We start from the raw sequence: 17671 nt of genomic DNA, 5'->3' as shown, positions 1-17671 counted from the left end.
ATTTATCTGTTGAAAGGACGTGATGAAGTTCCCCGGATAACTATGATGTTTTGCAAGATGGTTGAAACACAATTTGATAAAAAGATCAAGCAATTCCGTTCAGACAATGCAGGTGAATACTTTGAAAGATCTCTGAACTCATTCATGGAAGATGCAGGCATGTTACATCAATCATCATGTGCTTACACTCCTCAGCAAAATGGGGTTGCTGAGCGCAAGAACAGGCACCTATTGGAGACAGCTCGAGCCCTTCTTTTCCAGCACAATGTGCCCAAGCAATATTGGTCTCAAGCTGTTCTCACTGCATCATACCTGATAAATCGGATGCCATCTAAGGTACTGGGTATGAAGACCCCTTTCTCTGTTTTGTGTCCCACTCTTTCAGAATTTCCTCTTCCTCCACGGGTTTTTTGGCTGTACATGCTTCATACATGTGAAGGATCCAAAGAAAACCAAGCTGGATCCTAAGGCTACAAAGGGAATATTTTTAGGGTACTCTCCTACACAAAAGGGGTATAAGTGTTATGATCCTGTCTCCAAGAAATGTCACCAGAGATGTAGTCTTTTTTGAGTCTCAACCCTATTTCCAGTCTTCTCAGAATCCTCTTCAGGGGGAGAGTAGTGGGATGGAAGAGGATTCTCATTCTCCCTTCTTTTTTGTTCCCATTTCATCACCTTCCACTACTACTAGCTGTAACATTCTGGGTCAACCTAGTGAGACTCCCACTGTGCCAGTCACTTCTCCAGATTCGGCTGATGCTTCTGAAGGTTCTAGTGAACAAGAGAAAGAGATACATACAATAGAAGGAAGAAGGCCCCTCAACCTCATGATTGCAACCAGTTGAACTCAGATCAATCTGTCTTTGCAATCCAAGGTAATTCCGACTCTCTCAATTCAGATTTGGATCTTCCTATTGCTCTCCATAAGCCTGTTCGCTCTTGTACCACTCGACATCCCATAGCTGATTATGTTTCTTACTCACACTTATCCCCTGCCTATCACTCCTTTGTGTCTGTTCTTTCCTCTGTATGTATCCCTTCCAGGTATTCAGGGGCGGCATCTGATCCAAGGTGGAAAGAAGCCATGAATGAGGAGATGAAAGCCCTAATGAAAGCAAGGACGTGGGAATTGGTGGACCTGCCAGAGGGGAAAGGCACTGTTGGGTGCAAGTGGGTATTCACAGTAAAGCACAGGAAAGATGGGTCAATTGAGAGGTACAAGGCCAGACTTGTGGCAAAGGGATTTACACAAAAGGAAGGAATTGACTACAAGGAAACCTTTGCCCCAGTAGCAAAGCTCAACACAATCAGGGTTTTACTGTCACTAGCAACAAAATTCTCTTGGGGACTTCATCAGCTGGATGTGAAGAATGCTTTCCTAAATGGTGATCTTCATGAAGAGGTATTCATGGAACCCCCACCTGGATATGATGTTGGAAAGAATGTATGTAAACTAAGGAAAGCATTATATGGTTTGAAGCAATCTCCCCGGGCATGGTTTGAGAGACTTTGTTTGGCCATGAAGAAAGTAGGGTACACTCAGAGCAGTGCAGATCATACATTGTTTACAAGGAGACAGGATGACAAATTTACAGCACTCATTGTATATGTGGATGATATGGTGATTATTGGAAATGATGTGAAAGAGATGAAGAGGCTGAAGGAGTTCTTAGCTTCAGAATTTGAGATCAAAGACCTGGGAAATCTGAGATACTTTCTTGGGATTGAAGTGGCTAGATCAAGAGAAGGAATCTACATATGTCAAAGAAAGTATGTGCTAGATCTCCTAGAGGAAACAGGCATGATGGGGTGCAGGCTAGCAGACACTCCAATAGAACCAAGCCATGGATTACAAGAATCAATGGGTGAGGAATACTGTTATAAGGAAATGTACCAAAAATTGGTCGGAAAACTGATATACTTATCCCTTACTCGGCCAGACATTGCCTATGCAGTGCATGTTGTTAGTCAATTCATGCACTCACCAAAGGCCCCTCATATGAGAGCAGTGGAAAGAATCCTCAGATACTTGAAGACTTGCCCAGGGAAAGGAATTCTATTCAGAAAAAACAACAGACTTGAAATTGAAGCCTACACTGATGCTGATTGGGCTGGGTCTGTTGGAGACAGAAAATCAACCTCAGGTTACTGTACATTCTTGGGAGGAAACCTAGTCACATGGCGCAGTAAGAAGCAGAATGTTGTGGCTAGATCAAGTGCAAAAGCAGAATACCGGGCTATGGCACACGGGGTTGCTGAACTCTTATGGCTTAGAACTCTCCTTAATGAGCTTGGTATCAAGACTGAGGGTCCTCTCAAGCTGTATTGTGATAATGACAGGACAACATATTGAAATTGATCGACACTTTGTCGGAGAGAGAATTATTTCAGGAGAACTCTGTGTACCTTATACTCCATCAGAGATGCAGATTGCAGATGTATTAACAAAAGGGCTGGCATCAACAAAGTTCAGGGACATACTTGGCAAGCTAAACATGATTGATATCCATGCTTAGCTTGAGGGGGAGTGTTAGAATGTTAGAGTGATGTTCGGCTGATAAGAGTTCTTATTAGCCCAGTCTTATGTTTAACTTATCTTGTAACTGGGCCTGTGTTAATGGGCCTAATCCTGTTTAGTGATTTAAGTCATCTGGGTGTCCCATCACTAATCAGGGGCATCCCAGTAATTTCTTGTACCTTGTAATATATTCATCTATAAATAAAAGACTGGTTGACTGCCTAGTACAGTTTGACATTCTCTTCAGTTCTGTGGTTCTCTTCTCCTCCTTGCTACTTCGAGTATAGCTCTTCAGATTACATGAACCAGATGAAACACAAACACAACCATGAACTGAACACCCCCAAAATCGATCTTCTTGAGCCTCCTAGTTTATTTCTTCTCCATCATTAGAGCCCCAATGAAGGTAATAATAAGGATTGAAAAAATTATTAGGGACTTCCTACGGGAATTGGGGGAAGGAAGATGAAGGTGGGTTAAAGGTAGGACAACTTAAGTAAAAAAATACTGCTCTATTGGTATGTGGTTGTGGAGATTCCCCTTAGAAACCATTTCTCTTTGTCAATCAATGATTAGGGCATCTATGGGCTCTACCTATGGTTTAAAATATTGGTGTTGGTGGAAATATTTGTCATCCAAATAAAAGAAACATGTTGGAAATGTCGGATAACAGACGTTGTCTGGAAATATTATAAAAATTATAGACATGGTGGAAACATTGTGAAATATGTAAAAATTTAGAATGCTATTTTATATAATGAATAAAGATGATGGCCTTCTGAAAATAGTATTGCCTTTCAAGTTTTATTTGCTAATTTTTTCTCAGTAAGAATCTTTCTTTTTCCCCAAATTGTTTTCTTGATGAAGAAGCTGAGGGATCTTTGAAATATAAATATCTGAACTGTGATTACTACTATACTGACAAAATGACATCCTCATCATGGTCATAGACCTTAACTTTAATGCTCATCTTTCTGCCATATTTGGTGGCTTCAGAAAACAAGCTCAATCTTGAGATGTCAAGGCTAGTCTTAAATTTGACCCAGGTGCTGAAGAAATAAGCTAGGGTTTAGATGGCAAGGAGTTACTTAAACCATAACGAAATTTATAGCATATTTTCAGTTCCTCTAGTTGCAAATAACAAATATTTTCCTGGAAAGTCTAACAGTTAAAAATGTAGGTTTCTATTAATCTATTTAAATATCTATAACACTTTCAAATCTAAATTCCAGATCCTGCTGCAAGCGCTGATCTAGCTGTGGTTCTAATGCAAGAAGGATTAGCACATGTGCTTCTTGTTGGCAAAAGGTGAGTCTAATTCATCCTTGATATGACCAAGAATTGAATTTCCTAAGCATAAATGTAAGAGATTGCAATGTTATAGTTTACTGGAATTCCATATCTCTGTAGATGCATGTATAATATTTTTGGTTTTGCACTTCTGTTAGTGTGGTTTAAAATTTTATATATTGGTTATAAGGGAAGCAATGATTTATGAAGCAGAGTGTTGGGTGGCCAAAAAGCAACATGTCCAAAAAAATGAGTGTGATCAAAACATGAATGTTCAGATGGAATGGGAAAATTAGAAGGATAGGATCATAGGACTAGGAATGAACTTGTTCAAAGGAACCTAGGAGTATCTCCAATAGGTGATAAAATGAGGGAAAATAGACTAGAATTGTTTGGCTTCATTTAACTGATCCCATTATCCCATATAGTTGGGACAAGGCTTAGAGGATGATGATGATTATTATTATTATGACTTTTGTTAATGTGGTTTCTTTGCCAATGTGTACACTACACTGATTTCATGTTATTTTCCCAATTATCCAAATTGTAAGAGTGTAGTTTATTGCTAATTTAGCCTAAAAAAGTTGACTATATGTGTGTGTGTACATATGCACACACAAATATCTGAATTTTTAAGTGTAGTCTTCTCGTTTATCTAAATTTTAAGAGTGTACTAGTGTAGTCTATGGCTAACTTGGCATAAAAGAACTGAATGGAGTTTGGGGTGGAAAAAGAGGAATGAGTAATATTATTAATAGAGATATAGGGACCTTTTTACATGAATGGGAGTGGTAATTTGTTGTCTAGTGTGTCCAAGTGTATTTGCCCCCTAGCATTGGCAGATCAACCAACTCCCACCTCATGAACTCTGCAAAACCCCTCATTCCCCTTCTATTTTCTTTGCGACCCTTCTTCTCATAGGAGGCCCCCCCTAATTACCCACGGATGATTCCACTTTCTTCTTAAATCATCCAATTCTTCCCAAAAAGAGTCTCGAACCGGGATGATTGGAGGTTGTGGAGCCATGGGAGATGAAGCAAACAGGGGTGATGAAGTGAGCAGGGTAGGCGAAGGATTTAGGCCGGTGAAGAGATGGTGATGAGTCTAGGCAATCAAAGCCAAAAAACTGCTCTTCAAAGAAGGAATAATGGACAGGTTTCTTTGAAGGTTAGGGAAGAGAAATTGGCCACCATTTATTTGGGTGGAGATGCAGTAAGTTGGCTCAAAGGCTTTATTGATGGAACTTTATACTTGGTTAGAAGGATTGGATGGAAGAGTTCTGTGGAGATAACAAAAAAAAGATTTGAGGTTGAACAAAAGTGGAATAAGAAGGGGTGGTTCATTACAGTTACAAAGTCTATTTATTTATTTATTTTTGGAAGGGGAAAGAAGCAAATGATATGTATTCTAGAAGGAAAAGGGAGCAGGGGCCAGCAGATGATGACAAACAACTTACAAGATTTCCTGATTTCTTTGGAGGCAGGTAAGATAGAGTGTCAAACCTAGGTGGATGAGGAGAAGATAGATGATGAAAGTTTTAGACAGTGTATGCCCTTAGCTCTAATTAGATTGATGTATCTTTTGACATTTATTATAAAGGAATAAAGTACATAATTGATTCATGTCATTGTGGTGTGTTTCTGTGTAATACCCTTAAACTGGACACTTACGATACTCGTATTAGTTTAGAATCTTCACAGTCGTTGGATAGATCTGGGGATATTTATCCTACCAAGGCTGACACTGATGTGCTGCCAAGTTGGTTGGGGTAGCTTGTCTCAGCTGCCAGGGTGAGACCTAAGGTACATGTAGTGTGGGTTTTCTTGAAACCCTAAACCGGACCAAATTCCAGTATTGCCCTAGACCTTGGAGATAGATGGGCAAAACTGGAATGTCACACCTGACTCCTAGATTCGATTATGGTACTGCATTAAGTGTCGGATTGGGCTATCTTTGATATGCCAATCAATGAGATCATTAGAGGTGGTCAAAACCTAGGTATGTTGGGGAAGTCCAAGAATTCACCTGAGTGGGTGATCATAGTGACAGGATCAGCCCCTTTGTCGGACAAAGTGAATGATTGGGGAATGCACTCTCTGATGGAAACCTAAACTGCCGGCAGTTGATTTCAAACGTTGAAATTTGTTTTTGCAAAATATATATATATAGAGATATACATATATATTATGGTTTCAAAATGTTTGCAAAAGGTTTTAATTCCTTGGATCCATGTGAGTAGAGAGTGTAGCACTGTACCTTGCAGCCGAGGGAGAGATCCTCTCTTGTCGGGTAGCGTTTGATCATTATGGGCTGAGAGGTTAAGTGTAAGATCATTGAGGGTAATACTTGATGGGCTAATCTTGCATCTGTCCACAGTTCTTGGGTTTTCATAAAGTGGCTGGATTCAAGAACCATTTAGTGTAAATGTTGGGCCCATTAAGAGCCCATGGTGATGGACTCAGGGGTTCACTGTGTTAGACAGTTTTGTATGCCCTTAGCTTCAATCAGGATGATGTACTTTATGAGTTTATTGTAAATGAATAAAAGTGCATATTTGATTCATGTTCCCTTGGTATGTTTCTGTGTAATACCCTTAAACTGGACACTTAATGAGACTCGTGTTAGTTTAGAATGTTCACAGCCAGTGGGTCGGTCTGGGGAGACCCATCTTGATAAGGCTGACACTGTTGTGCCACCAAGTCGGTTGGGGTGGCCTGTCTCAGCTGCCAGGGTGAGACCCTAGGCACATACAGTGTAGGATTAATTGAATCTTTGAACTGGACCAGATTTCCAGTATTGCCCTGGACCTTGGAGATTGATGGGCAAAACTGGAAAGTTACACCCGACCCCTAGACTCGATTATGATACTGCACTAGGTGTCGGATTGGGCTGTCTTTGATGTACCAATCAGTGAGATCTTTAGCGGGGGTCAAAACCTGGGTATGTTGGGACAGTCTGAGAATTCATCTGAGTGGGTGATCACAGTGATAGGATCAGACCCTTTGTCGGACAAAGGTAATGATCAGGGATGCACTCTCACTGATGGAAACCAAGACCGCCGGCAACCGATTTCATTCGTTGAGATTTGTTTTGCAAAGTATATTTTATATGAGATATAAAAGTATATATATTATGGTTTCTAAAATATTTGTAAGAAGGTTTCAATTCCCGTGATTCATATAAGCAGAGAGTGCAACACTGTTTCTTGTAGCCGAGGGAGAGGTCCTCTCTTGTCGGGCAGTGTATGATCATTATGGGCTGAGAGGTTAAGTGTAAGACCATTGAGGATAATACCTAATGGGCTAATCTTGCATCTGCCCACAGTCTTTGGGTGTTACAATGTGGCTTGGCCCAGGGACCACTTAGGGTAAGTGTTGGACCCATAGAGCCCATTTGATGGGTTTCAGGGGGTGCACTGTCCATAACAATGTATTCGGCCAGGCCTTATAACAAAGGCTGGGCCGAACCCATGTGGCTGATGTGTAGATTAATGCTTGGGTCCCATGCCATATAAGGAAGCCCAACTGGGCAGTAGTTAGGAAGGTTAAGTGAGCACATAAGCTTAATGGGCCTGTAGAGAAGATGGGCCGAATGGCCCATAGGTTGTTTATTCTTTCTTGTTATTTATGTTTCTTTTCTGTAATGGGCCTTATTCTGGGCCCATCCTGTCTATATTAAGTTCTTTGTAAATTCTTGCCCACCTAAGGGCCTCCTTGTAATTATTCAAATATATCTTAATAAAAGAATGTTAGGGTGTTGAGAGAGAGTAGGTTCGAAACTCTCATTCTCAGACCCTCAATGCTGAACTCTCAAGCTCTCCTCTCTTCAGTTTTCTTCATGGTATCAGAGCATATCTGAACCTGAATATCATAGGGCTGGAAGCTTAGTCACATACTGCCTGATTCTTGGAGGTCAGTGGACGAGCCCAAGACTAGAATCTCTTGGGGAAGGGGTTCAGTGGCCAGGAAGAATTAGAGAAAAAAAGGGGGGGGGAAGGAGAAGGGGAACAGCTCGGTTCTGTTTTTTGAAGCTCGACTGTGTTTGGACTGTTGAAGCTCGAACTGTAAGTTGTGCTCAGTTTTCTGCTCTGAAGTTCGACTGTGTTTGGACTATTGAAGCTCTATTGTGTTTGGACTGGTTGTTCTGTTTTTGAAGCTCGACTGTGTTTGGACGGTTGAAGCTCGAACTGTAAGTTGTGCTTAGTTTCTGGTTGTTCTGTATTATCTTCGACTGCATTAAATCTGGTTTAACCCAGAAATTTCTGGGCTGTTTTTCTTTTCTTCTTGGACTGTTAAAACCTGCCGAAACATCCTTGTAACAAGGCTGTGTTTTGTTACTCATATTTTGGTTGTTTTAAGGGGCTGTACGAACTGTTTTTTGGGGTCTTTTCTCTTCCTTGACAGTGGGCCTGTCTCTATTGCCCACACTGTGTTTGTGAAAAGGCCTGTTCAGCAATACCGATTGGTATTTACTCTTCTTGGCTGAGTGCACAACTTTGAAAAGGTACTTCGGCTGATTGCACCGTGCCTAGGAGTTTCTGATTACTTCTTGAAGGCTGAACTCAGTATATTGTCTTCTTGTGGTTGGCTGAACTCTGTTTATAGTGTTTACATGATGTACTCCTCAGAGTTTGAAAACAAAAGTGGTGCCGAATATGGACTGGTTCAGGGAACTCCAAATGATTCCTTATTGACTGTGACCACAGTTAAACTAGATGGAAATAATTATCTGGCATGGTCACAATCAGTAAAGATTTATGTTTGTAGTAGAGGAAAGTGGAGATTCATTTCCAGGAGTAAGAAGGCTCCCCAGAAGATGATCCATCCTACGAGAAGTGGATGCAAGAAAATTACACTGTCATTGGGTGGCTTGTGAACTCAATGCAGCCGCAAATCAGCCAACACTACCTATGGATGAATTCAGCAAAAGAAATTTGGGACAGTGTTGCGGAAACCTATTCACAAAAACTCAATGTGGCCCGGGCATATAAATTGAGAAGTGATGTAAAGAATTTAAGACAAGGGGAGAAACCTCTTGCTGTATATTTCTCAACCCTGAAGTCCTTATGGCAAGAGATTGACCTAATAGAAGCTGTACCTTGGGACACCACCAATGATGCAGAGACCTACAGAAAATTGGTTGAAAGGAACAGGGTATTTGAGTTCTTAACTGGACTAAACCCAGAATATGATATCACAAAACAAAATATTCTTTCCAAGGAGTGTATCTCTTTGTTACAAGCTTATGCATTGGTGAGTAGTGAAGAGAGCAGAAGGTCTGTTCAGGTTCAAGGGGCTGATATGAATGATCACTTTGCCAATATGGGGATTAAACCCAAAGGGGATGCTGGAACTTCTGGTGGCATAGGAAAGAAAGAAGTTATATGTGAGTACTGCAAGAAGTCAAAGCACACCAAAGATAAGTGCTGGAAATTACATCCTAATCTTGTTCCCAGTCGGTTTCAGAAAAGGTATGATAGTAAAAGATCAGGAAGTGCAAATGTAGCTGCCGGGCCAGATAGTGAAGAAATGTCTGCTTCTGCACAGTTGGCAGCCATGAGAGCAGAATATGAAAAGTTTGGGAAGATGATCAGTCAGCTGAGTGATGTGACCTCTTCTTCCAACCCTTCAGGCAATTCTTTTGCTGCTTCAGCATTTGCTCATTCAGTTATAAGGGCTTCTGCCAATCATGCTACCACTTCAGGTAATCTCAAGATCCCTTGGATTATTGACTCAGGTGCTTCTGACCATTGACTAATCTTTCTATCCTATTTGTTTCATATGACTTGCTCCTTGGACGTGATAAAATCACTTTAGCTGGTGGTTCACTTGCCCCTATCTCTGGTAAGGGAACCATCAAGGCTACGGATTCCTTGTTCCTACCTTCTGCCCTTCATGTACCTAAACTAAATACAAATTTGTTGTCTGTAAGCAGTTTAACCAAATCACTAAATTGTTGTGTAACCTTCTTTCCTTCCTACTGTGTTTTTCAGGATTTGGAGTCTCAGAAGGTGATTGGGAGTGGCCATGAGGCGAACGGAATATACCTGCTTGATACCCCGGAACAATGCACTGATCATCTTGGGAATGCTGCTCTTGGATCTGTTTCTTCAGAGTCTGTTAGTCGGATTATGTTGTGTTATCGTCGTTTTGGTCATCTGTCTTTTTTTGCCTTGAGTCATCTTTTCCCTGAACTGTTTAAGGGAATTAGTTTGTCTAGTCTTCATTGTGAGTCTTGTGAATTGTCAAAGCATTGTAGAAACAATTATCATTTGAGTAATAAAAGATCTTCTTTTCCTTTTAATATTGTGCACTCTGATGTGTGGGGGCCTTACCACTTACCTTCCATGGGTGGCTATAAATATTTTATCTTTTTATTGATGATTTTTCTCGGTTCACTTGGATATTCCTAATGAAATCCCGTGATGAAGTTCCAAGACTTGTAAGACAATTCCATGAATTTGTTTTAACCCAATTTGATACCAGGATTAAAATCTTCAGATCTGACAATGCAAAAGAATACTTTGAGAAAAACCTATCCTGCTATTTCTCTGACATGGGGGTTATTCATCAAAGCTCATGTGCTAGGACCCCAGAACAGAATGGGGTTGCTGAGAGGAAAAATAGGCATATTGTTGAAGTTGCAAGAAGCATCTTATTTGCCTCACATGTTCCTACCAGGTTTTGGGGTGATGCTGTTCTTACTGCTACCTATCTTATAAACCGTATGCCATCCAGGGTTTTGGGGTTTAAGTCTCCCTTCAATCTTCTTCATCCAGACAAGGACCTTTTTCCTGTTCCTATTCGTGTCTTTGGCTGCACCTGTTATGTACATGTCCCAAGTGTCCAAAGGCATAAATTTGAACCCAAAGCTCAAAAGTGTATCTTCCTTGGTTATTCCCCCACACAAAAGGGTTATTGTTGTTTTGATCCAAAGTCTGGCAATCGGTATGTCTCAATGGATGTCACCTTTGATGAGCTTTCCCCCTTTTATGGTTCCTCTCCAGAAGGACATTGTCCACAGGGGGAGGATTTGTCACAGGTGTTTGCTCTTCCTCTTCCTGTCCCTGTTGAGTCTCTTGATGTGTCTGCTTCTCCTTCAATTGCATCAAGGGTGGATCAGTCGTTCCTTTCCCCTTGTCCCAGTACTCTACCTCCTCGTCCTATCCTCAATCCCAAGGTGTATCAAAGGCAAAGATCCAGAAATGTGCAGGTTGTTTCTCCTACAACACATGGGCCTCATACACTTCTAGTCACAAAAGAGACAACAGGTACTGTTTCAGTATCTTTGGGTTCATCCTTCCCTGACCTTGATATTCCCATTGCTGTTAGGAAAGGAAAACGGAAGTGCACTGCACACTGCATTTCCAAGCACTTTTCTTACAGTTTGCTTTCACCTCCATACTTTGCCTATCTCTCTTCTGTTGCTTCTCATCCTATTCCCAGGTCTGTGTCGGAAGCTCTTAAGATTCCAGAGTGGAGGGATGCTATGAGATCTGAAATCGATGCCCTATACAAGAATGACACATGGGAAGTGGTGGATTTGCCTGAAGGGAAGGATCCAGTCGGTTGCAAGTGGGTCTTTACTATCAAATACCAAGCTGATGGCACTATTGAAAGGTACAAGGCCAGACTGGTTGCAAAAGGCTATACACAGACATATGGGATTGGTTATTTAGAGACCTTTGCACCTGTTGCCAAGATGACATCTGTGAGGGTTCTTCTATCTTTAGCTGCTCACTTTGACTGGCCCCTTTATCAATTGGATGTGAAGAATGCATTTTTGAATGGTGAATTACATGAGGAGGTTTATATGTCTCTTCCTCCAGGGATGTATGGAACTGATATGAAAGGGAAGGTATGCAGGCTGAAGAAATCTCTTTATGGACTAAAACAGTCCCCTAGAGCATGGTTTGAGAGATTTAGAACAGCACTTGTTAACTTTGGTTATGTGCAGACACAGTCCGATCATACTCTTTTTGTGAAGAGGAGTGGACCTCTGGCAGTATACCTCATTGTGTATGTAGATGATATTGTAGTGACTGGTTATGATGTTTCAGGAATTCATGATCTAAAATCTTTTCTCCATACAGAGTTTGAGATTAAAGATTTGGGGGACTTGAGATACTTTCTTGGTATAGAAGTGGCTCGATCCAAGGATGGGATTCTTATCTCCCAAAGGAAGTATGTTCTTGACTTGCTCTCCGAGACTAGAAAGATGGGTGCTAGACCAGTTGCTACTCCTATTGATATGAGTCATAAACTTTCAGCTTCAGAAGGGACTTTGTTAGAAGACAAAGGAATCTTTCAGAGACTTCTTGGGAAACTTTTGTATCTATGCATGACTCGGCCAGATATTGCATATGCAGTCAGTTGCATTAGCCAATTCATGCATGCTCCCCGAGACACTCATCTGGCAGCAGCAGAGAGAATCCTATGTTATTTGAAGGGCTCCCCAGGAAAAGGTATTCTGTTTGCCAAGCATGGTCATATGAAACTTGAAGCCTACACCGATGCTGACTGGGCTGGAAACATTGATGACAGAAGATCTACTTCTGGGTATTGCAGCTTGGTGGCTGGTAATGTTGTTTCTTGGAGAAGCAAGAAACAATCGGTTGTTGCTCGGTCCTCTGCTGAAGCAGAATACAGGGCCATGGCACATGGAGTTTTTGAATTATTATGGCTAAAATCATTGATGGAGGAACTTGGAGTTGAATATGACAAGCCAATGATGTTGTACTGTGATAATCAGGCTGCCATCAACATTGCTCACACAACCCAGTGCAACATGATAGTACCAAGCATATTGAAGTTGATTGACACTTCATTAGGGAAAGGATCTCTTCGGGTGAAGTGTGTCTTCTTTTCATTACATCTGAAGGACAGTTGGCAGATTTTCTCACCAAAGGCATTCCCAAGGCAAAACTTCAGCATGATACCAGCAAGCTTGGCATGATTGACATCTATGCTCAGCTTGAGGGGGAGTGTAGAGAAGATGGGCCGAATGGCCCATAGGTTGTTTATTCTTTTTTGTTATTTATGTTTCTTTTCTGTAATGGGCCTTATTCTGGGCCCATTCTGTCTATATTAAGTTCTTTGTAAATTCTTGCCCACCTAAGGGCCTCCTTGTAATTATTCAAATATATCTTAATAAAAGAATGTTAGGGTGCTGAGAGAGAGTAGGTTCGAAACTCTCATTCTCAGACCCTCATTGCTGAACTCTCAAGCTCTCCTCTCTTCAGTTTTCTTCAGGGCCTAAAGCCCATTTCGAACTGGACTTATTTAATAAGTTAAATATGGGCGAATTCTGAGATGGGTCAGCAGATAGGATAGGGTCTTAACCCTATCCACTCAGAGAGTCCAGATCTGAATATGATTCAGATCTAGAAACCTCCTAATGAGATTAGGAGAAGGCTGATCTAATCTACAGATAAGATAAGGGTTTATCCTTATCACCTAAAGAGAGGACTGATCCAAATATGATTTGGTTAAGCAGCTCCTAATTGGATTAGGAGCTGATCCTTGGGGTTTACAAAAGGAGGGGGCGGCAGCCTTTAGAAGAATCGAATAATCAGATCCTCTTTAGAGCTGAAACTAGAGAAAGATTTCTGCAATCCTTGCAAAGATCTTTTCTTGCTGCCTCCTTCCTGCAGTCGCCAGACATCCAGTTCGATCTCCAGTTGTGGGAGGAGTCAAGATTCGATCTTGACATCAGTTCTTTGAGAAAGAATTGATAGGAAGCTGTGCTCACGTGCCATTCTGCTGTTTCTTGCAAAGGACAGAATTCTTGGAGAAGAATACTGCTGATTCTGCTCCATCCTGCACTGCGCCATTTTCAGTGGGAGCAGTCTTTGGATCATTCCTTGGGTGTGAACACCTTCGTTGGGGGATACTATTTCTCCGTATCAGGTATAATCCTCTCCTACTCCTTTTGGTTCAGATCTGGTTCAGTTTATGGTTCAAGAATGATCATTGAAAATATGATTTTCCAAATAGGGAATGCGATTCCCAGTTGAAGGGAGAGAAATTTTTTTGAAATTCGCCCACCTTATTCCGCGAGATTTGGGCGTCCATACGATGGATCTCTCATCGCTTCAGGGGTATCAGAGCCTAGGTTCAAATCTTGAACCAATTTGTTTCAGATCTGAACCTGCGCAAATGGGCAGAAGGCGTTCTACCCGATTTGCGCAGATATGGGTTTTGGGAAATTTGTTCCCAAAATTAATGGGCGAATAATCTGAAATTAATTTTATATAAATTTGATTATTGTTTAGAATTGTTCTTTATGATTTTCTTGATTTATGGGCTGTTCGTACAAGAGGAGATCGAAATCTTGATTTGCACAGGGAACCTGTGATTTTGTAGATTATGGGTTATTTTGTTACATTTGGTCTGTAAAATAATTTTTTTTTATTTTTTAGACTGAATGTATAGGTATTCGATCAATTGTAATTATTAATAGAAATTAGGATTTCTATTTATTTTATTTTGGATCGAAGATGGCGGCGCAGAAAAGGAGAACTCGCAGAGGAGGAGATTTCGCAGATGGGAGAATCGCTATCTGCGATTTGCAGTTTGTGAAACTGCAACCTGTGATCTAACCTCTGTTTTGCAGGAAGGATTGTGCGAACAGCCCTGATAGACTGATTCTTGATTGTTCTCTTATCAGAATTTAATTTCAGAGTATTTTCTTGAATTAAAGCTTTAATTAAAGATCAAACCCTAGACCCATTCGAACCAAGATTGGTTCAAATTGCTTGGACCGAATCTTGGGTTTAATCAAGGCTCAAAGTCAACCCTAATTTTCCCACTAATGGGCCTGAGGATTGATGTTTAATTAAATGGTTAATTCGGCCCAACCTGTAAAGGCCCTGCTAAAAGCCCACTAAACTCTTAAAGCTATATGGGCTGAACCATTCAACCTTATTTCGGCCCATATGCCTAGATAATATTAATGGTTAATATTATGGATTTAAAATGGGCTTTACAGATAATTAATTGATTGGATCAATTTATCCTTGCATGTGATGTTTGGATGTGTGATGTGCTACGTACATGGGCCACAAGTGTTTGGCCCATGCTCAATCGACAGTGGCTCTTGCGCACACCATGGCTGAATGCACATCATTGCCATGGTGTCCCTTTTGGTCATTGGATGACCTCCCTCAGTGGTGGGCCCCACACCTCATGGAGAGGTTACGTGCGGAACCCTAGCCGATTTAGGCCCACCGAAATCTGACTTTATGAAAGTCAGTGGGAGCCACTTGGGTTTGACCTAGATCAAACTAGGGCGTAATTAACTGTTCCTTCCAACTAATATGAGTGCATGTGATAGGGAGATTCATATGATGAACTCTCTAAAGGCCTTCCATCATTAGCATGAGGATGGGTCCTTCAGTAATGAGGAAACGCACCAGAAAATGGGCTATCCATTTGCTGTTGGGCTTGTCTAAATGTTTCATAAGATGATAGGGGCGTCATAGACCGATGTGGGAGGGGCTTCACCAGAAAATGGGAACTCTTTCACGGTATCTTGGCGTTCACGAATATGATGGGTAAACACTCACTAGACAGAAAGGTTTACCTGAAAACGGCTCTGAACCTTGTCTGACAGAGGCCAAAGGGAAAACTCATATGATGAGTGGATATGATCCTTCACAGAAAGGTGGTGGGGTTATGTAGCTGAAACAGTTGGCTCCATGCACCCTATGTGATTTTCCACATTTCCAGAGACAACCCGTAGTCTCCGTCACTGAGAAAGGAGGGAAATCTCAGAGATGAATAAATGGAAATGGAACATAGATTAAAATCCATATCTATGAAATGAACATGAATCAAATTAGGTTGTGGACTGATGTTTGCTCTTTTATCAGAAAATGACAAATGGACAATTTGCAAAGTTGCTTGATGACAACAAGTTGAAGGGCCCAAACTATGCCTACTGGTACAGGAACCTTATGCTGGTCCTAACTTCTGAAAAGTTAGATAAAGTGGCAAAGAATCCTGGCCCGGAGCGTCCGGGTGATAGGGCTTCTGAGGCCTGAATGAGAGACTATCAGGAATGGGAGGAGAAAAACTCCCTTGCCCGGTGTTACATCATTGCCTCCTTGGACAACCCAATACAGAGGCAGTTTGATCAGATCGAACTTGCCAAGGACATATTGAACAGTCTCAGGACGATGTATGAAGAGCAGAATCGTTCTACTCGACAAAAGGTCTTGAAACAGTTCTTGACCGCACAAATGTCCAAGGGCCAACAAGTTCACGACCATTGTCTTCGGATGATTGGATACATCAACGAACTGGAGGCTCTTGGATCCGGGTTCGACCTTGCGACCCAGATAGATGCTATCCTTAATTCTTTGCCTCCTTCTTTTAATTCGTTCATCATGAACTATAACATGAACAAGCTGAATGTCAGCTTGCAAAAGCTCAGCAATATGTTGCAAAGAGCTAAAGAACTGATTAAAAAGGATGAGCCTGTAGCTATGCTTGTTGAAGCTAGCAAGACAGGCAAGAGAAAGAGGAGGGCAAAGAAGCCTCAGAAGAAAGCCACTAAGGGCAAGAAGCAAAAGAAAGACAAAGCATCGGATGCCTGTCACTTCTGCAAGAAGACCGGCCACTGGAAAAGGAACTGTCTTGTCTACCTGGAATCCAAGAAAGGTAATTTCGAAACTTGTGTTATAGAAACCAATTTATTGGTAGCTTCTGCGTCCTGGTGTATTGACTTCGGGGCTTCAACTCATGTGTGTAAATTACTGCAGGGGTTCAAGGTAAGTAGAAGGCTGAGTGAAAGAGAAGTCACACTCTACTTGGGGACTACTACAACTGTTGCAGCCGTGGCCATAGGAATCGTGGATTTACTTTTTAGAGAAAGAACAATTGTAATGAAAGATTGTCTTTATGTACAGAATTTAAGGAGAAATTTGATTTCTGTCTCAAAACTGTGTGCAGATGGGTTATTCTGTCTTCTTTAGTAATACGATTACTATTAAAAGAAAAAACAGATTCATCGCATACGGGGAACTGGAGAACAGTCTCTATGTTCTACATCTTTCTTTAGAAACTAATATAACCGAAACTACGTCGGCTGAAATCCCCAAGAAGAGAGCCCGTGATACAGTTAATCCCACGTGTCTGTGGCATTACCGACTTGGCCACATCGGTATTGACCGAATCACAAGGTTGGTAAAGGATGGTCCTTTGGATTTTCTAACTGTAGAAGATCTTCCCACTTGTGAGCCTTGCCTACAAGGCAAGATGACGAAACGACCATTTAATGGTAAGCCTGAAAGATGTACAGGCACACTTGACCTTATACATACTGATGTATGTGGTCCCCTGAGTGTTAGGACACGGAATCAACACGTGTATTTCATCACCTTCACAGATGATTTTTCACGATATGGTTACGTGTATTTAATGAGACACAAGTCTGAATCCTTTGAAAAGTTCAAAGAGTTCAGACAAGAAGTCGAGAAGCAATTAGGGAGAGAAATTAAAGCCCTTCGATCAGATCGAGGTGGCGAGTATCTCTCTGACGAATTCAGGGACTACTTAAAGGACAATGGGATAGTATCACAGTTAGCTCCTCCTGCTACACCACAACTTAATGGTGTTTCAGAGAGGTTGAATAGGACCTTATTGGATATGGTCCGGTCACTTCTCATACACTCAGAGTTACCCACATCCTTTTGGGGTTACGCATTAGAGACTGCGATTTACGTGCTAAATCGGGTTCCAACCAAATCGGTTCCGAATACTCCATATGAACTTTGCACCGGAAAGAAACCAAGTGTCAGACACTTGAAGATTTGGGGTTGTCCAGCACATGTTAAAAGAACAAGTGTAGACAAGTTGGAAT

The 17671-nt window shown here is 41.4% G+C and overlaps 1 protein-coding gene across 1 annotated transcript in view; it reads left to right on the top strand.

The window, feature by feature from the left end:
- PEL1 (Eukaryotic release factor 1 (eRF1) family protein) overlaps nucleotides 1-17671 on the top strand; it is a 79192-nt gene that overhangs the window by 19079 nt on the left and 42442 nt on the right. The window contains exon 7 of the mRNA XM_010248075.3: nucleotides 3751-3826. Within this exon, the coding sequence (XP_010246377.1) occupies nucleotides 3751-3826 (76 nt within the window). The remainder of the gene's footprint in view (nucleotides 1-3750; nucleotides 3827-17671) is intronic.

Source organism: Nelumbo nucifera, chromosome 3 (assembly GCF_055504915.1).
Source record: "Nelumbo nucifera cultivar China Antique chromosome 3, China Antique-T2T, whole genome shotgun sequence".
Lineage (NCBI taxonomy): Eukaryota > Viridiplantae > Streptophyta > Magnoliopsida > Proteales > Nelumbonaceae > Nelumbo > Nelumbo nucifera.
This window is presented reverse-complemented; position numbering and strand designations above follow the sequence as displayed.